The sequence below is a fragment of the Leucoraja erinacea genome, chromosome 33, assembly GCF_028641065.1.
Source record: "Leucoraja erinacea ecotype New England chromosome 33, Leri_hhj_1, whole genome shotgun sequence".
In the NCBI taxonomy this organism is placed as follows: Eukaryota; Metazoa; Chordata; class Chondrichthyes; order Rajiformes; family Rajidae; genus Leucoraja; species Leucoraja erinaceus.
In genome coordinates this window covers 14,918,612-14,940,240 of record NC_073409.1, presented here as the reverse complement: position 1 = coordinate 14,940,240, position 21,629 = coordinate 14,918,612, and the positions used below count along the sequence as shown (strand labels likewise).

Sequence of the window (21,629 nt, the reverse complement as noted above, 5' to 3'; positions counted from 1 at the left end):
ATATTTCAACAACTTTAATTATCTGTTTCAACACGTAATGAACATTGTTTATTAATGTAATTGAACAGGACACTAAGCTCTATGAATATTAATGCTGGGCCTGATTTTTCAGTATATTGACGGAATGGGTTGAGTATAGTCCAAGTGTCATGTTAATCCATTCTATTTTAAAACATTCCATTAGTGAGCAAATGCAGAATTGTATTTGACTACGGCCAGGTGGACCATGAAAGTCATAGGCTTGATCCGTGAACTGTTCTGTTGGCTGATCACCACAAGGGCAGACAGGAACATAAACTGTTTCCTTGTCCCCTGGACTTGGGTGATAAATGCTGATGCATTGTACACTGGATTCCCACTGCCCTCACCCAAGTGACTCTTTTCATGTATAAGCTCTTGTCAGCATTGGAGAGCTATGGAGGCGTCACATTTAACCCACTATTCTCGACTGACATTTGCATGTGTTTTCTGTTTAAAGCCTAAAATTGATTATTTGGCAAAGTAGTTATTTCATGTTCTTCACCAACTTTCTCTACTCTCCATCATCTAAGCCCAAAACATATTCTTCCAAACCCTTCCATCTCGAGGATCTATCCTGCTTACTCGTAAGCATGTCAGTGCTATTCACCTTATACACTCCATTCACTGTGGCAGAGTTTGGAATTCCATGGACTTTGCAGATAAAAACGTTTCTGCTAAATTTTTTTTTGAGATAGAAATCGGAATTAGGAACTCTACAGATAAGTTTAACCTAACCAGTGGGGAAAATACTGGAATCAGCAGCAAAGTACTCTGAAATCAGTGGAGAGTAATATTTGATAAAATGTAGCTCTCACGATCCTCACAATCCTAGTTGTTTCCTGCCCAGCATGTTAAGTTAAAAATGTCCCCTGTTATATCTTACTTACCCACTCACTCACTCACTTTTTATTACAGACTCAAGGTCCAGATAAAAGACAAGACATTACATAGAATGGATGACATAGAAAAGCACAATAAATTTCATACAAAAGCACAATTCATGGTTTTAAGATCAAGAATTTAAAAAAATCAGTGACCTACAACAAGATAACTATACCAATTCCCCCTTATCTGACACCATTGCTAACCCCAAATGGGGCTGAGACCCTATTACCTCATTTTATTTGCATAGTCTAGTGGGCATACCAGTAAGCCAGAATTCTCACAATGTATATAGGCACCCCTCTTTGACTCAATTTAACAAACAACTTTCTATGATTAACATGTTCACAGACTTTGGAAGCATCAATAAAGCACATAAGAATTGATGAGTTTTTACCTCTATATTTGTTTACAATTTTCTTTAAGGCATATACATGTCAGTGTCATGTTTAGCTTTAAAACCAAACTGGTTATCTGTAGAGTTAACAAACTCATTTAATCTATCCAGCAGAATTCTTTCTAGGACTTTTGATAGTATGCTGGCTAAAGCTATGGGCCTGTAATTATTTAGGCTGCCTACATTACCAGCTTTGTCCTTAATGACTGGCACTGACAGAACAGACAACATTGAGTCTGGTAACAAGCCATGAATCATAAAGTCAGTAAAACAAATAGCAAGGAGAGGAGCTAACCTCATACTGGCATATTTAAGATGTTGAGCAGAAATATGATCTAAAGAGCCTGTCCCACTTGGGTGTTATTTGCGCATCATTTACGCGTCACAATGCACACGTGATGCGCGTATGGTGCCTGGTGACGTGGGCAGTGATGCGCGGTCGCGCGTGGCGCCCCAGGATTTTGGGATGTACAAAATCTTTGTGTGCCATCTGTGTGATGCGCAAATGATGCCCAAGTGGGACAGGCCCTTAAGCCACTTGCTTTGTTGTCGGACAGCTTGTTCATAGCTTGATACACCTCATGTGACATAATCACCATTGAATCATTACTCTCAATATTGTCCACCCTATACAAATCACTTTGGACACAGTTGAATATAGTACTATAATGCTGTCACCATAACTCCGCGACATTAGCTGTTATGGAGATTCCATCTACAGTGCATGGTAGAGATGTTTCGCAGTCATTAAGAACTCTTGCTTCTTTCCAAAAATCAGTAGCATTGTTACTAAGCAGCATCTTAGCCATGGAATCGGCCCTCGTGGCTTAAATAAATCCATTGATTTAATGGTTTTATATTCTTGACTCTGAATCAAAAGCTCCCAGGTACAAGCCCGTTAGTGGACCTAAAGTAACGGGCACATCATCTGCTAATGTGTTGCATTTACAGGATACCCAGCTGTATCAGAACAAGAGTTTAGAGAGACAGAATGGAAACGGGCCCTTCAACCCACTGAGTCCACACCGACTATCAATTATCCATTCACACTTATTCCATGTTACCCCACTTTTTCATCCAGTACACTTGGGATAATTTACAGAGGCCAATTAACCCACAAGCCCACACATCTTTGCGATGTGGAAGGAGACTGGAGGAAGCCCACATGGTCACTGGGAGAACGTGAAAACCACAGACAGCACCTGAGGTCAGGATCTACCAGCTGCGCTACTGCACTGTCCCTAACGGCACAATTGAGAGGAAAAAAGCAGGAAACGTCAACCAATACACTGGACAACATTGGTTGTCAGCATTACAGTAATGTATCAAATTATTATTTGAGATGAAAACAAAGATTATTAAGGATAATCAGCAAGCCATGCATTATCTATGTATTTAAAACTGATTTGAAATTGACAACCCTTTTTCACTTTGCTTTTCCACTGTATGTTTTTTCTCTCTACTGCCCTCATTCAACTTCCTCAGTTTACAGACCTTCAGATAGATCAACCACAATTAACATTTCATTTTCCTCAACGATACTTTAGTGATACTTGGATAACCGTGGTCTCTACCTTAGCACAGGCATTTCCTTTGTCCTATTCAATTCTTCCCCTCTCTGCAACTTAAACATTACTTATTTAATCATAGCTCCAGTTCTGATGAAAGATCATCAACCATAAATGTTTCTTCCTTCCAAGGATGCTGCCTGGCCTGTTGAGTATCTACAGCACTCACTGTATTTGTTACAGATTTCTAGCGTGAGCAATATTTTAGTTATCAAAAGATTATTTAATTGAATCGCTTAATGCAAATTGACTGCCAGGTTTGTCTACACACTTTGAAACTGGCTATGAAAAGCTAATTCTATACCCTTTCTCCATGTAAGCATTGTGTAGGAGGCAGATCATTTGGTGTTCTTATTTAAGGCAGATTTTATAACTGAGTTTTGGCAAATGCAGGATAGTCTGCAATTTTCTTTGTCATTTGGGAATTGTTAACCTTTTTATTTCCTTCTTTATTGTTCACTGTGCACAGTCTCAATTTTATTATGTACACAAATCTATAATAAATTTTGCAGAAAATTATCTCAGGCTAACAATAAATAATATTGGTTCTTGGCTAGTTATTACAACATTCATCCATTGCCTGATTCCGTTCTGAAATGTTAAAAGTATTGCCCATGTCTCGATGAGCCAGAAAAATAAATAAGCTCAAATGACTCCATTTAATTATTAACCTTATTATTGTGACTGGGACTTGGGGAAGTCTCTCATGCAACAAGATCAGAAAATATAAAGCAGAAATATAGTGATTAAGGTCCCTGTTCTATCGATTGTCTAGCTTAAGTAATTTTTCATTACTTACATAAGATTTAATCAGGAATAGTATTTAAAGATCTCTGCTTGGCACAAGTCATTAGCATGTAATTGAACTCAGAAGAAAGACTGTTAAACCTATGTTGATTACCACCTTATCTTTGAAAGGCAATTTAGACTTTCAATCAGAGCGACAGGTTTGATTGTGTAGCCCTTATTGGACATTGATCTCTTGGCAAACCGCAGTTACATTTTCCGTTAATTTACAGTTACATGATTTCAACTCCGATACCCAATACAGTTGACCCAGGCAATGTGTAATACTAAGCAGCTGTTTAGTTTAAGGTTCTGTAGCAATCATGACTATTAAACTAGAGAGCACAGAAGGCCGGCTGTAACCTGATCATCCGGGACAGTTTAGGATTAAGCGCCTTGAGATAATTTTTCCGCATTAAATATGTTGTTTAAATACAAATTCTAATTAAAGTTTAGACCCCTTCAACACCAAAGGATCACATGGATTCTGAGTGCCTAGTAACATCATTCAAGATGTTCTTGTGATTTTAAAAGATATTATTATTAATAAAACTTGGCAACTATTTCTGATCTTAAAAAATATACCTTTTCAAAATGGTCGTCTTGAAGCAGATGAAACTCAAGGACTTAACAGGGTAAATAAAGAGAGGATATTTCTCGTGGTTGAAATGTCTATAATCTTGCAAAATAAGAGGTTGGTGATTCAGGACAGAGAGGGGATGACATTTCTCAGTTCTGAAGGTAGTAAATCTTTAGAACTTGCTGCTCAGTATTGGAGATTCAGTTGTTGGGTATATTCAAGAATAGAATTAAGATATTAAGAGATTCAAGGAATGTGGGAATAATACTAGAATGTGTGCTGAGCTGAAATATCAACCATGATCTTATTGAAATATATGTGCATCACAGCAAGGAATTGCGTAAGTTTTGAGTCCTCGCTTTTACTTCACACTGAGATTTGAGCCCATAATTTAGGCTAACAGTACAATGCAAAGCAAATGCAGTGCTGTCAGAGGTGTTGTATTTTGGATAATACATTGATGTACACGGACACAGCAATCCATGGGCTTTTGCCCATGACTATCAAGTTGCTGTCACGTCTGGTCCTGTCATCACCCTGTGTTTGCCTTAATACTGTGGAACTAGTATAAGTTATTCAGAGGCCAAGCCTTTTGCTTAGCAATTACATTTTGGCTGATTTTTGTCTCCACAATTACCAGCGTTAATTCCATAACTTTTCATTTCCATGTCTAATAAGAATGTTTAATACATTCAGTTGACCCTAATTCACAGCTTGTTCAAGAAAACATTCAATATTTGCTCTGTTCTTCATTCACCAAATCAATTCCTCGACTAATGGCATGGCTAGAATTAGCTGACCACATAGGAATAGTCAAATCTGAGACCCCTTGGATCCATATAAAGGAGCAATACTGGACATGGCTTTAACTACATCCATTGAAGGAACAGCAATCAAGCTTATCCTGAAACAACCCAAATCATAAATTGCATGAAAATGTATTAAGCCATTCTGACACTTCATTCAAACGGATATTTAACGCTGACAACCAAAGACTTATTATCAGTGTCTTGGAAATGCAATCCAGCACAAACTTACTTCCATCATCTCGTATAGCTCACTCCAGTTTCAGTGTTTTGAAATTAGTTGTGACTGAATACTAGAGAGTAAAGAAGCAATGAATATAGGATATCTCACCAATGATACTGTGTTCCCAGTATTCCTTCGTGAATATAATGATCCTATAATTCAGGTTCACTGGGACTAGAACAAAAAAAAGTGTCAAGTTGCCGTGCTTTATATCCATTGATTTACTGTGGCTGAATCCCCATCCTTAAATATTTTACTAATTTTCTTCAAAATAGGACATGCACATTTGAGATTGGCTAACTGACCACAGAAATGTGGTCAAACCTGAAGCCTTTGTGGTCTACGCCATTATCACCACTGAGGAAGTAAACCAGTGAATTCTTGCAATGTAGTTTCTATAGAAAGAGTAGTTAATGGAGATATTTATGGAAATAGACCATATAATATTATTTTTAACGGAAAAAATATACATTAAAAGTACAAGAAAAATGACCCAATGCCAAAATGGAATATCATACCTGTAAGCTTACAGATATCAAGGAAAATATTCTGTCACTGTAGGAAAGAACTGCAAATGCTGGTTTAAATCGAAAATAGTCACAAAATGCTGGAGAAACTCAGCGGGACAGGCAGCATCTCGGGGGAGAAGAAATTGGTGACGTTTCGGGTCGAGACCCTTCTTCTGACTTTAGGTAGAGTCTGAAGAAGGGTCTTGACCTGAAACATCATCCATTCCTTCTCTCCGAAGATGCTGCCTGTCCCGCTGAGTTTCTCCAGCATTTTGTGTCTATTCTCGATTTAAAATATTCTGTCATTTGACTTGAGAAAACTCCACATTTTTCTGATGTGTAAGTACTTCATTATTGGTTTGTAAATTAAAAGGGAATATATTTCCTGAACAGAGCACAGGTCCATGCTATGAGAAGTCTTATGTTTTGCAAGAAAGCTGACCCTTCCCAAGAATTCGGGATGGGAAATGGGCAGACAAATATCTTGTTGCAACTTAAGTGACATCGGTCATTCTCCATGGTATTGCTCAAGGTGAGACACTTTTGAAGCATGGTTTTAAACAGAAAGACTCAGTAACACTGATTTCTCCTCTCAGAAATAGGATTCAAAGTAATACATTCTCTTCCAGTTATGATCAAGTTTCCTCAAACTAGCTGTCTCTTAATGCTGATGACAAAAATACATTTGTCAACCTAGAAGCATTTTGTGTTGAAGAGAACCACCAATCTTAACGGGTGAACCTGTTCCAATTAATTAGAACCATTAATTTCTTTTTTCATGGAGAGAAAATAGTCCATGTTAGTTCAATTAAAGTGTCAGCCTGATGGGATGCGGTCATAGTTTATATGTAAGAAATACTGTGGAGACTTGAGTTGTGCTCTCAATTACATCAGACAGGTGGTGAGCAGGTTAGTTTTCAGACACTTGCGTTATGTTGTTGGAACAGACACAAGGCTCCCATGATGACAAGCTTTACGTCTTTCCAACAGGTGACTGTTGGAAACTACAATTATGTTTTGTTAAACTGCTTAGCAGGATGGTTTACACGTCACTCAATGACTGAGTTGGGGTAAAAATGGTGCTGATTCCTCCATCACAAATGTACTGTTCCACAGAAGTAAATAAAATGGGATTGAAGCAGACACAGATCCCATTTTCAGCCTATTGCTCCATTTGCAAGATCAAAAAGGTTTTTAGTGTGATCTGCTGAGAGGTGGCGGTTGGGAGAAGTCCTTAAAATGCATTCCCCAGCCTTTCTGATAGTCCACTCCAAATCCCATTAAAGTTACAAAGAATATCACAAAATTGCATTCTTCTTCTACTGCAAAAAATTATTTGACTCTTCATATTCTGGAATTTAAAAAAAATCATATTCTTGCTCGTGTGGAACTTTGACACAATCTCAGAACATTCTGACTAGTTAAAATGCCACATGGAACCTGAAGCATTTCTGTTGCATGTATAGGGTCCAGAATTTCCAGTTAAGAGTTATAGCATGTCCATATAGTCATTCATCCTGTGAAGCTGCGTGGGGAGCCCCCTGTAAATAGTAGCAGGTACCGTCTATATTCCTCAAACATCAGTAAAAGATGGACATAAAATCTTATCTTATTTAATAAAATCAAAGAAAATTTACAATACAGAAGGACACTCAAGATGCAACTTTTCTTCATGTACTGCTCCCAATTTATCCTGTCTTCCTGTTTATTTAAGCCCTCTTAGTTTAATGCATAATTTATTCAAAACTTATATCCACATAACCTCTTGTTTTGGAAAAAAAAACAGTTGCTCCAATTTACTTGGTTGTAATTTTGCAATCTTCGTAACATCCTTAAGTTTCAGCACCCTTTCCATTGTAATTGCAATCTTTTCTATAATTTGGCTACTAAACCGTGTGTAATATTCAAGTGGTGGTCAATTAGTATCGTCTGCAGTTCTATCGTGACTTTCCTGCCTTTATATTCTGGGGACACAGGAAATTGCTGAAGTTGGAACCTTAAGCAAGAAAACAAAGTACTGGAGGAACTCAGCAGATCAGGTAGCATCTGTGAAGAGAATAAACAGGTGACGTTTTAGTTGGGGAGTCTGCTTTTACATTCTATATTATATTCTATCGCCTCAAGACAAAGTACAACATTCTGTATGGCTTTTATGCGCCATTTGACCTGTTATCTTTAAGGACCTTTGGACATACACCCACAAGATTCCTTTGTTCATCTACATAACTGTATTCTTCCATTTATTCGCCTACCTTTAGTACATTCAAAAAAAATCCTGAAATAACTAAAATTCTCATCTTTTAAGGCAAAGACCTTCAGTTTAGTGGCTTGGATAGAGTGGATGTTGAGAGAATATTTCCACTAGTGAGATAGTCTAGGAGCGGAGGTCATAGCCTCAGAATTAAAGGACGGTCTGTTAGGAAGGAGATGAGGAGGAATGTCTTTAGTCAGAGGGTGGTGAATCTGTGGAATTCTTTGCCACAGATGGCTTTGGGGGCCGTCAATGGATATTTTTAAGGCAGAGATAGATAGATAGATTCTTGATTAATACGGGTGTCGGGGGTTATGGGGAAAAGGCAGGAGAATGGGATTAGGAGGAAGAGATAGACCAGCCATGGTTGAATGGTGGAGTAGACTTGATGGGCTGAATGGCCTAATTCTGCTCCTATTTCTTATGACCTTAAAGAAAATTTCCTGACAGATTTTTTAAATTCCCATATTTTTATCTCCTTTATTGCAACACCAACAAATGCTGGAACTGATGCTTTTGCTTTTCAGTACTGTCTTTACTATTATGGAAGTCAGGGAATCAGTCATACAGTGTGAAAATGGGCCTTTGGTCAATCAAGTCCATACTGGCAAAATCTTATTAAAATGTTCCACTCTTTAAGCTGCTTCTTTGCTAGAAAGCCCTTTCGGCATCACAGTCTACATTAGGTTCGTGATTAATCATACTTGCAAAAAAACGGAGAATGTATTCCTACTGCTGAATATAGTGGCGATTTCAGATTTAATTCACTCTAATCTCAACCTTGAATGCATCAGTGAGCACAAAGTACAATTAATATTTCCGCTTGATGTAACTTTATCAGAACTGAATAAGAGAGAAAGGTAGTTTTCAATTGCACAGAGGGTGTGGGAGGCAGGCAAAGGGAATATCTCCAAGTGGGTTTGGCCATTGTTGCGATGTGCATAAGGTAGAGATCTCCTTATTGACAGATTACTGTGGACCGTTGGAGAATGCTGACAATATGATATTGAACCTATGAAATAATCATTTGGAGAGAGGGAGAGGCAGAACACAAATAAAGGAGTTGGAAAATAAGATCTACCCAGCAGATCAGGCAGTGCTAATGGTGAAAGAAAAACTCAGTTAATCTTGCAGGTTACAGAAGAATGGTCATTTATAATAGAGAGAGCAAGTTATCTTAAGTTTATGATTCCACATTGAGTCTAGAAGATTGCACCATGCCTGAGATAATGTGCTGTTCCTTATTGGGCCTCATTGTGTCAGTACAAGAGATCACAGATAGATCTGAGTGGGAATGGAATGCAGAAGTAGACTGGCAGGCAACAAGAAGCATGTTCATCTCCCCTGAATTGTAACTCAGAATATGATGGTGCCTCCATCAGCATTTAGTCTCCATGCTCTCCAATTAGGTCCTTCCTTGATATTACTCTGAGTTCTAATCTTCATAAATCTGTTCCGCATAGCAATATTTATAATGGATTGACTGAACATTATTAGAAAAAGTTGTGATTATGGGAATAATTTATGATTCATTGTATGTATTCATTATAATTCATCAGGTAGCTCTTTCATAAGCTTTCATTTTATGCATGTTTTATCAAAAGTTAAATTAAAGGACAGCCTGGATCTCATAATTTTCACATTATAGAAAGCACTGTTAGGTGGGAACACTTTGCTTTCCCAATGGTGATTCTAATATATTTTTTAAATTAACTCTACATTTACTTCTGTATTAGTAGAGGAGTGATATGTGTTCAGGCATAAACTCCCAGAAATAACTGACACAACTTTCAATAACTGTTCAATTATATTTCTTTAATTTTGCACTTTTTCTTTTTATTAATTTTTGTGATTAATTCTTTCTCTTGACCTCTATGTAAATCATGTTGTGTTGTATAAGATTCTCTGATCATTAGTATTTTGTTATTTTGCCATTGCAGTGAGTGGTCTTGTACAGGTAGATATTTTGAATGACTCCATCTGCCATTATCCACTTTTGATGCCTGCATCACTTTCTAGCAGGCATGTACCAGGCAAGCACGTTATCTGCTCTAACTTGTGGTGAGTTCTCAGCATTTGGATAGTTACACAGACGGAAAAGATTTAGAGGGATATGGGCCAAACACAAGAAAATGGGATTAGTTCAAGTAGAAATCTTTGTTGGCAAGAATGAGATATGGTCAATGGTCATGTTTCCATGTAGTATAACTGTATGACATTTTACTATTGTAAAATTGCTGAGGAGATGATATGTTTTCTTCTCTTAAAAAAATTAAAATTGAATAATTTTGATCAGAATTGATTTTGGGCCACTATTCTTCAATACGCCATTGGCTAAATGTGACACCATGTGGATTTCCTGCAACTGTGTTCCCACCCTTGTCTTGAAATTCATATTGGTTTATTATCATCACATGCACAGAGATACAGTGGAAACGCTTTGTTTCATGTGCTATTGAGACATATCATGTCATACACAAGTACCTCTGGTAGTGCAAAAGAGAAAATAAACGCAGGATAGTCTTATAGCTACAGAGAAAGCGCAGATTTTTTTTTTAAATGTGCAAGAACTGCCACAAGGTAGATTGAAAGATAAGGAATGTATTCCTAGCATATGACAAGACCATTCAAGAGTCTGATAATTGCTGGAAAAGAAGCTGTTGTTGAAGCCGGATGTACGTGTTTTCATGTTTATGTATCTCTTGCCTGACAGGAGAAAGGAGTGAATTACCACGGTGTGTGTGTGGTGCCTGATTATGTTGGCTGCTTTCCCAAGTCAGTGGGAAGTACATAGAAAATAGGTGCAGGAGAGGCCATTTGGCCCTTCGAACCTGCACCACCATTCATTATGATCATCGCTGATCTTCCACAATCAGTAACCCGTGCCTGCCTTTGATTCCGCTAGCACCTAGAACTCTATCTAACTCTCTTTTAAATTCATCCATTGAATTGGCTCTACTGCCTTCTGTGGCAGAGAATTACACTAATTCACAACTGCGTGAAATAGTTTTTTCTCATCTCAGTTTTAAATGGCCTCCCCTTTATTCTTAGACTGTGACCCCTGGTTCTGGACTCCCCCATTATTGGGAACATTTTTCCTGCATCCAGCTTGTCCAGTCCTTTTATAATTTTATACGTTTCTATGTTCTCCTCTCATCCTAAATTCCAGTGAATATAAGCCCACTCTTTCCAATCTTTCCTCATATGACAGTCCTGCCATCCTGGGGATTAACCTCATGAACCTACGCTGCACTGCCTCAATAGCAAGGATGGCTTTCCTCAAATTAGAAGACCAAAACTGCACACAATACTACAGATGTCTCACCAGGGCCCTGTACAACTGCAGAAGGACCTCTTTACTCCTATACAGATGGATTTGAATGGGGATGCGGCAGGTTTGCAAGATTGACTGGGCTGTGTTAGCCACTTCCTGAAATTTCTTGTAGTCTTGGGCTGAGCAGTTATCATACCAAGCGGTGATGCATTCTGATAGGATGTTTTCTATGGTGTATCTGTAGAAATTGGTAAAAGTTATTGAAACATGCCAAATTTCCATAGTCTTGTGGAGCTGTGTGTGGGAAATTATAGACTTAAGTTGTCTGACAAGGGGCCCTGGTTATGCTCTCATTCACACAACTACATGCTTACAACATAGTACTGGTTTGGAGCTAATCTTTGTGGTTTTCTCTTTGTTATGCTCTCTGCCCCCAGAATCTTTCTTGCCCTCAAATCACCAGTATCCACGCTAAGGAATTACCAAGCCACATAATATGAACATAGGAAAATATTGTATAGAAATGTGATCACCCTGCTTCACTTCCAGCATGTTATGATTTACCTTACCTGATTGAAACTTGTTGACAATCATCTCCAGGTCATATTGTTACCTCCTAAATATTCTAATGGGCATAATTCTCTTTAGTCCCACACCAAAACTACAATACCCAGCCCTGATTCCAGCCTCAGCCTCAACCCAGGCCCCAACCTTGCCCGACATCTGCCAGCCCTCTTTACCACAATTCATCCTTCCCATCAACTACCTCTTTCAAAACACTTGCATCTGGGCACATTTTCAAAATCAAAAATGTGTGATAATCTCAGGTTTGCAGCTGTAGACCATGACCAAAACAGTCATTAGGCTACAGCCTTCCATGCAATTGTGTGCAGTGGTATCCCTTGGCCCGAGCCTTCGAATAGATACCAGAAATACAATCCGCCCCTTGACATTATACGTATACTTACTCTATCATGGGTTTATTTAATCTCCCAAGTGTTCTAGATCAACAATGATAAACCTAAAGAGGATTATGACCCCACGCCCCACTCCACCCAAAGGCATTTGAGCATAAATGTCAGGATACCTGTTGCATTAGGGCAAATAAATTGAATAATAATATTCAAAACAAAGCCAGAGCCACAGGGATCTTCGCTAATGACTGAAGTGAGTTATTATCGGGAAAAGTGATTATAGAAGCATTTATTTATAAAATAATTAAAAGTATTGTATCAAGTGCACTTGTGTAGATTATGAGGAAATGTACATTCCTTTCATATAGTCATCCTTCCTCAATGAAATACTGCAAAATATCTAACATATTTCAAAAGCCCTGATTGGCTGTTGTTTATGACCATAATCAATCATTTTAAGTTCAATGACACTGTCTCAAATATAAATGAACAAGAAGAAAGCTTCAATGAACAATCCACAAAGCTATTACGGTTGGAAAGGTACTAATCGAACACAGACCAGCAGCGTACACGACAGGAGCCAAGCACTATGAGTGAGCTTTCGCACCTCTTTTTAAATTAGAAAAGCTTATAACATTTATAAGATGATTGAGGACATACCTGTTATGCCTTTAGAAGCTCGTTAGCAATTTGCAAAGGTCTATCATCTCTTCTGAAGTCCAAAGGCTGAATTTTATATATTTTTTAGGATCGGATACTGTCTTTTTTAAACAATAATAGAATTGAAGAACTGAAATTTTATTTTGGTAATACTGATGAGTTGTCAGAGCAAAAGCAGGAAAGAATTCCTGCTTCACAATGCAACATTAGATCTTTCATGTTCTCCTGAGACGTTTATTTAACGTTGAACAAGATAGCATCTCCAACAATGCAGCACTCTCTGTAGTACCACAGATGGTATTGGCTTATTATTATCACGTGCACCCCAATACAGTGGCCTAGATTTTATGCTGTTGAAAGTTAAACCCATAGACCTCTGACATAGTCCTTGGTGTTACTATCTGAGCCACAGCTAGTACTGCTCAATAATGGGTCGTAACGGATCGTGTTTCATAAGCCAACCAACATTTTCCAATGGAAAATGACTACCCGTACAAGGTAGAGATTGAAGAGGATTTTCATCAAGCGCGTGCAATAGATGTATGAATCACAGCAAACAAAAATCAGAACCCTCTGCAGACAAAATGATAAATCTGAGAGTAGAATTACAGCACAAATGAGCAAAGCCTTAAATATACAACGTGCTTCATTATGTCAAACTTATAATCAGAATGCACTCGCAGATTTAGGAAATGAACCATATCACAGAGCACAGTATAGATCTGTATTTCTTAGCTGTCAGGTTCTGGTTAGTGATGCTGTTCTGTCTTCTTCCAATTTTGGATTGGAAGCAAACAGTCTTGCCGGCAATTAACTTCCAGGGCCACCTGAGACTGCACTGCTCACATTAAAGCAATCCTCTTTATCATTGCCACTCTTTCTTTTAAACATCCAACAATAGATGGGAAGTGAACCTTAATGAAGGGGGCTCTCAATACTAATCCCCTGAATGATATGATTATATTCCAACCCCTGACCTCTGCCAGCCTCTAGTCCATCCTTCACAGTGATCAACGCTAGGGGTGTGCAAGGTCTATTGACTTTCATGTAATACAAGAAATTATTTTGGTTGCTTAATTGTTACACAGTGGAAGTGTTAGGCAAGAAATCAAGCTTGGTTTTTAGTGCTGCAAGCAGCAGAGAATTGTTTAAATCAATACAGTAGTTTGTCAGACCCATTCTCAAAGGAGACTGCCCATCACAGCGTGGTCAGGAGGCCCCATTGTCTGTCTTTATTGAATAACAGATAAGCAAAGTCAGCAGTGCACATTATCAGAAATCAAACGAGTGCGCTGACAAGAGATTCAGCCTTTCAGTGAAAGGCTATATTCACTGTCTGGTAATTAAAAAACATTTTATCAGTTTGTACTCAAGATGGGAACTCACTGAAAGAGTCTCTGACAAGGCTAAATACCAATGAATGAACATTATGGTACTCGGAAATTAGCATTTACACTTCTAAAAGTGGTGAATTCAATTGTGTACTGTGTTTAAAATCTGCCATTTAAAAAAAAACATTGAATTTTGTTCACCTATGATTTCAGGTTCGTAAAAGTGATAAAACTCTCAACATCTTAAATCACATCATTTTCAAAGAATTATTTTAAGAACTGAAGATTATACCATTGTCGTATGTATTACCTAATGCCGATAGCAGGTATAACCTGAGATCTGATATCAGTTGCTAGCTTGGTCAACTGACAGAGGAATTTTCAGGACAGTACGACTCTTTTTTTTTTTTTTCAAATAATGTCATCCTCAATAAGAACCACTGATGTGTAATCAGTAATAGCCAGATTTTGACTTGTGCTTTTAATTCATAATAACTTGTAAATATGTAGCCCTATTGACATATCAAAATATTTTATATTTCACAGCATTATCAAATGAATCACAGAGAGTGATTAGGTACATAGGAAGCTTGGTCAAAGTGGTAGGTTTTAAAGAAGCATCTGAGAGATGGAAAAGAGATTGGGAAGAACAGTGGGCTTTGGTTGTTGAAGGCATGGCTGGCACTGGTAAGACAATTTAAAATAGTGATAATTGAAACGCATTGCTCAACTGGGAGCCAATGAAGGTTATCAAGCACAGGATGATGGAAAAGTGGAGCTGTAACTTATGTCACAGAGCAGTTTTGGATGAGTCTGTTTTTGAACTATATAAAGGAAATTAAGAAGGATCTTATCCCGAACCATCCTTTTCTCCGGAGATGTTGTCTGACCTGCTGAGTTATTCCAGCTTTTTGTGTTTATCTTCTGCCGAGAATGTGGTGCAGTAGTTCAAACTGAATGTAAAGGAGGCTTGGATGAGGGGATCAACTGACCAGGAGGTGGAATCAAATGGTGTTGCAGAGAATGTGACAACACCACTATGACACCGTCCTGGGAGTTTGTATAATAGTTGTGAACAGTCTAGTTCGGGTCCAGCTGGATGCTCAAGAGGCATTGGAGGATGATGGTGTGGTCCAGTGTTGGCTACTATAGATGTGCTCAGACTGATGAGGTAGATTATGTGTTTTTATAACTTGATGTCATTTGTTTTACTATGGGGGATATTCCGGTTAAGTGGCGAGAGCTTGATTAAGGAATTCAGATGAGCTATTTTAGGAGAGGTGACATGTGTACAATAATGGCACAATAATGGCCAAAGACTCAAGAGTGTCTTCAGTCAAGAGTGTTTTATTATCATGTCCCAGATAGAACAATTAAATTCTTACTTGGAGCAGCATAGAATAGAATAGAATAGAATAGTTTCTTTATTGTCATTGTAACATGAACCATGTACAACGAAATTTTAAAAATGTCAGCCAGTCAGTGCACCATTCAAAAATTTCTAAAAGCTAACGATACATACAAGGTAAAATATTAAAAGATAAACAACTAAAATAAATATCACAAAAATATCACGCATAAACACCCAACCCTCCATCCTTCTGTCGATTTCACAGTGTACCACAGTCCCTTAGTATGTCTCGCCCCTGCGTTCCTTGGCAGCTACATTTAATGCTTTTATAGCAGTGGGGTAAAAACTGTTTTTTAGTCTGTTCGTCCTTGTCCTTGTAGATCTGTACCGTCTGCCTGACGGCAACAGTTCAAACGGGGAGTGTCCGGGGTGGGAAATGTCCTTTATGATACTCTGGGATTTTTGGGGGAATGTGTAAACGTAGTGTGTGTGTGTGTGTGTGTGTGTGTGTGTGTGTGTGTATATATATATATATATATATATATATATACATATATACATATATACATATACATATATATATACACACACACACACACACACACACACACACACACATGCGCACACAGCCAAACAATTCTGGTGTTTTTTAATTCAATGTATTATATTATTTGCTCTGTGAGCTTCATATGAACTAGAAATGTCATTGTACCCTGGTGTATGTGACAGTAAGGTAAGAATCTGAAAATCTTTTGTAAAAGGTTAAATTGAAGGAACAGGAAAGAAAGGCTTAAAATATGGAACAGTAGACAGCATTATTCATAAATTAGTTGTTTGCAAACTTGCAACGTAAAGTTGTCGATACACATGAAATAGTAATCTCACTGACGCCACAGGGTGCCTCGTGAAAAATGAATTTAGTTTTGTATCTGAGCAGATTGTTATCACTACAGTTTATAGGTGTGATGGAGTTAATTTCAGATTACCCAAAACATTAAAAAGAAGAAAGATTCATCCTTCCAAACATCCAGCACTTTAGAATTATATTTATATTAAAGGCCAGGCTGTACACCATTAGCACTGACAAAAATAAGAGTCCAACAAAGGGCATTCATGCCTTTATTCTGAAAAATAGTTTATTTTTTTCAATTATTGCACAAACTCTGAAGTCAAGACCAGTTGCACGCAGGATGATATTCAGTGTTTGGCTCTTGTATCTTCCTGGTAGAGAAAATAGATGTTCACAGGGCCAGAACTGGTGTGAATAATCTCAGTGACACTGACAAAAAACCATGCACCGATCCCATAGGCCAAACACGGGATACCTGTAGAGTTTCCAGTAGAAGAGTGGAGGGAAAATAGAATAGGTTACATGGCATACGGAACAGACTGAGGTTTGTATCATTCTTATTAAGTAAAATTCTATTATAGTTCTCTTCTGAAACTCTTTAATTAAATCCAGATTTGAGGCTCTACATCAAAACCTTTCCTTGACAGCCTTTTATTATTTAAGAAAGGTAACAAGAACAAGCCAGGGAACTACAAATCAGTGGTGGGAAAGTTGTTGGAGGGGATTCTTGGGGAAAGTATCTACCAGCATTTGTGTGGTAGATACTGTGCAGTGAATGGTTAGAGAAAGTCCACATGGCTTGGAAAATCATTACTCCGATGATTTTTCTTTCAAAAGGTCACTAAGAAGATTGATCCTCTTCAAAAGGACAGTGGGCATGGTCTATATAGACTTTAGTGAGGCCTTTGACTAAATCCTACATGGAAGGTTCAATCAAATGAAATTTAGGTGAGCTAGCCAATTTGATTCAAAATTGGTTTGGAGCAAGCAGTCAAAAGGTGGTTGGGGAATGTTTCTTTTCTGATTTGGACTGTGACCAGTGGTGTGCCACGGGTCAGTGCTGAGTCCACTGTTTGTTTTCGATGTTGACGACTTGAATGACGATGTAGATAACGGAGGGATTCGTGTGAGGGTCAGATATTAGCAAAAAATAAGTATGGGATCTGCTGTTGGTAAATGAGGGGCAATGGTGGATGTGCAATCAGGGACTCAAACATCACTACCAAGGGTTTTGATAATTAAGGTTGGTGTGTCCAGAATTCGAAAGGGATCAGTTTGAGTGATCGTGTGATTGAGAGAACAGGGTGGTAAATAGTTGGTCAATGGTGGGAGTGGCAAGGCTTGAAGTGGAGCAGGTATACTTAAACTAGGTTCTCAGCTCCATGCTCAGACCTGCTCGGGGAGGTTCACTTTAAATTATACTTTAGTGAAGCAAGCAATATTGTTAAAATTTGGTTTGGTTTTCTAGCTTCCCTGTTCTCTACTTTCTGAATGCTCTCCTAAAAATAAAAACCTCAACTTTGCCATTTATTTTCAAAACTTTCAATAGACAATAGGTGTAGGAGTAGGCCCTTCGAGCCAGTACCACCATTCAATGTGATCATGGCTGATCATCCACAATCAGTACCCCGTTCCTGCCTTCTCCCCATATTCCCAGACTCCACTATCTTTAAGAGCCCTAACAAGCTTTCTCTTGAAAGTATCCAGAGAACCGACCTCCACCGCCCTCTGTGGCAGAAAATTCCACAGGCTCACAACTCTCTGTGTGAAAAAGTGTTTCCTCATCTCCGTTCTAAATGCCTTGCCCCTTATTCTTAAACTGTGGCCCCTGGTTCTGGACTCCCCCAACATTGGGTACATGTTTCCTGCCTCTAGTGTGTCCAAACCCTTAATAATCTTGCATGTTTCAATAAGATCTCTCCTCATCCTTCTAAATTCCAGAGTATACAAGCCCAGCCACTCCATTCTCTCAGCATTTGACAGTCCCGCCAACCCTGGGAATTAACCTTGTGAATCTACGCTGCACTCCCTCAATAGCAAGAGTGTCCTTCCTCAAATTAGGGGACCAAAACTGCACACAATACTCCAGGTGCGGTCTCACTAGGACCCTGTACAACTGCAGAAGGACCTCTTTGCTCCTATACTCAACTCCTCTTGTTATGGAGGCCAACATGCCAATCGCTTTCTTCATTGCCTGCTGTACCTGCATGCTTACTCTCATTGACTGAACAAGGACCCCAGATCCCTTTGTACTTCCCTTTTTCCCCAACTTGACTATTTAGATAATAATCTGCCTTGTTGTTTTTGCTACCAAAGTGGATAACCTCGCATTTATCCACATTAAACTGCATCTGCCCACTCACCCAACCTTCCAAAGTCACCCTGCATTCTCACAGCATCCTCCTCACAGTTCACACTGCCACCCAGCTTTGTGTCATCTACAAATTTGCTTATGTTCAAAGCTCAAACTTCTTAATTTTCTCTTCTAAGGTAGAATAATCTTTCTACAACAAATGCAGTTTGTATCACTGTCATAATAAATATTCCATCTGAGTGCCACAGAGCATTCAGTCCTTGGATAACTCACCTAGATTAATAACTTTCAATGCAGTGAAAAACTTATTCTGTGGTTCCAGGTTGTATGTGGGTGCCTTGGAGCAGTGGTACTTGACATACGGGAAGCATCCTGTCCTCAGCACATGATAATTGGTTCCTTTAACATTCCAGTTAAAATGTGAAAGTCCAAACTGATCATTTTCCACAGAACTGTATTTAACAAAGTACGATGTCCAATGTGGGAAATTTCTCTGAAGTAAATGTTGTGTTAGAACATCAGATGCTTTGGGTTTTGTAATATTGGAACCAAATGGGTGAAGAATGATCTTAAGTAGGCCTCCATGAATCTTCTTCATTACCACAGCCATTGCTGTGAAAAAAAGGTTTCAGTTAGTGTGCCATCAAGAGAGCATAAGAGTCTTACAGTGTGGAAACGGGCCCTTCGGCCCAACTTGCCCACACCGGCCAACATGTCCCATCTACACGAGTCCCACATGCCTGCATATGGCTCATATCCCTCTAAATCTGTTCTATCCATGTACCTGTCTAAATATTTCTTAAACATCGCGATAGTACCTGCCTCAACTAACTCCTCTGGCAGCTCGTTTCACACACCTACCACCCTTTGCATAAAAAAAGTCACCCCTCATGTTCCCATTAGATCTTTCCCCCCCTCACCTTAAACCTGTCCTCTGGTTCTCGATTCCCTTACTCTGGGCGTCTACCCGATCTATTATCCATTGTTATTTGGAAAAATGGGTCGTAGCTTTGAAAGAGATTGTGCACTGGAAAATATTAGAAATTAATGGGCACTTAGATTGTTAAACTGGAGAATTATAGAGGAATATGAAATATGTGGTTCCTCCAGCACTTTGTGTTTTGCACAAGATTCCAGCATCTGCAATCTTTTGTATCTACACATTGGACACTCTGCTTGCAAAGAATCAGCAGCCACACACTTCAAATACTGGCAGTTCTTTGGATATAGTTAAAGGTGCCATAAGAGACTAGGCACAAGACCACTCGGCCCATCACACCTATGACAGCTCTTATGATTATGTAACTTTTACCTTTGCCCTTTAATGGTCGGCGTATTGCAAACTTCTCTAATTTTATGATTTTCAATATTTAGACGAGGGCAATTTTAACGTTTTTAAATTATTTATGTAACAATAATCGTTTACACTTGAACTAACACCAGGATGTTCCTGGCGCTGCCCCAGCCCCGCAGCCCCTTTACCTGCTGCCTCCTCCTTCACCGCAGGACTTCGGCTCGCAGTAACTCGCAGTGTTTGAAAGACAATCCCTCTTCATGACAGTCCCGACTCCGGCCGGTCGCCCGGCATCTGCCTCCTGTGGGGGGAATCCCCGCCGCGGGCAGGCCCAGGCCCGTTACCATGGCATTCCCGTCCCCTCCATCCTCGCCTCCCTACAACCGCAGCTCCCCGTACGTTAGTTCCGCTGTCTGTTGGTTCCTACCGCAGCCCTTCCTCATTGTGGGCAAACATCAATACCATTTAAAGTCACTGGAGCAAATATGCTCCTGGGTTGAATTAATATTTCATTTTGAAAAAATATATAGATTTTTTTTGGGGAGGAAGAAAACCGAAATCAAAATGCGGAAAATTAACAGTTCTTGGTAAAAATTACTCAGCTTTTCAAAAGTTGTTGATTTTTACCATTAAACTGTTTCAAACTCTAGCAATTTTATGATTTTATATTAACAAATGCTTTATGGTTTTAATATTTGGTCAAGGAGTGAAGAATGATGGTCATCATAGTCAGAAAAATAGAAACATAAGCACTGGAGGAACTCAGCCGATCAGGAGCCACTGGAGAACATGGATAGGTGACGTTTCAGATTAGGACCCTTTTTCAGACTGAATGTGGGTCGAGAGGATGAAAGCTAATGGACAGGAGGGGCAGGACGAAGCCTGGCAAGTAATAGGTGGATTCAGGTGAGGGAAGAATACATGTGGAGGGGATGGTGGGATGAATTAACCAAGGGGTAGCAGAGGATGCGGTCTCTATCAGAGAAAAGGGGTCAGGATGGAAAGATGTGACTGGTGATAGGATCACATTGGGGATGACAGAAATGTTTCGGGGTGACGTGCTGGATGCGAAGGTTGGTGGGGTGTAAGGTAAGGACCAGACGACCTCTATCCTTGTTTCATCTGGAGGGAGGATGAGCAAGACCAGAACTAAGGGACACAGGCAATGTGGATGAGGGATCCACCAATGACAACAGATGGAAACCACGTTTACTTTAAAAATAAAAGGACATCTCGGATGTCATAGAATGGAAAACCTCATTTTGGGAGCATACTTGGCACGAATGGATAAATTGAGAGTAGGGGATAGCGTCTGCAAGAGGTAGGGTGGAAGCAAGTGCAATCCAGATAACTGAGTCGGTAGGTATGTAGTAAACGTCATTCAATAGTCTTTCCCCTGTGATGGAGTCGGAGAGATTAAGAAAGGGGGGAAAGGTGTCCAAGATAGTCAAGGGCAAGTTGAGGGCAGGGTGGAAGTTAATGGTAATGTTAATAAAATATCAATGCGTTCTGCACTGATGCAATCATTGACGTAAGGGAGAAAGAGTTACGGGATTATGCCCGTGTACATTTGGAATAAGGACCATTTGACTTATCCAACAAAAAGGCTGGCATACCT

General features: G+C 39.1%; 1 protein-coding gene across 1 annotated transcript; it reads right to left on the bottom strand.

The window, feature by feature from the left end:
* Positions 1 to 16,671: 16,671 nt before the first annotated feature.
* Positions 16,672 to 20,384, bottom strand: c33h15orf61 (chromosome 33 C15orf61 homolog). Its single transcript, XM_055661433.1, has 3 exons — positions 20,200 to 20,384; positions 18,991 to 19,329; positions 16,672 to 16,878 (listed from the first exon to the last, which is right to left on the bottom strand). The coding sequence occupies exons 2-3, from the start codon at positions 19,325 to 19,327 to the stop codon at positions 16,751 to 16,753; spliced, it is 465 nt and encodes a 154-aa protein (XP_055517408.1). The 5' UTR covers positions 19,328 to 19,329; positions 20,200 to 20,384; the 3' UTR covers positions 16,672 to 16,750.
* Positions 20,385 to 21,629: the final 1,245 nt, after the last annotated feature.

Coding starts and splice junctions, on each gene's coding strand:
- c33h15orf61 (XM_055661433.1), bottom strand. CDS start 19,327: ATGGCTGTGGTAATGAAGAAGATTCATGGAGGCCTACTTAAGATCATT. Junction 16,879..18,990: donor ATTGAAAGTTATTAATCTAG/GTGAGTTATCCA, acceptor GAAACTCTACAG/GTATCCCGTGTTTGGCCTAT.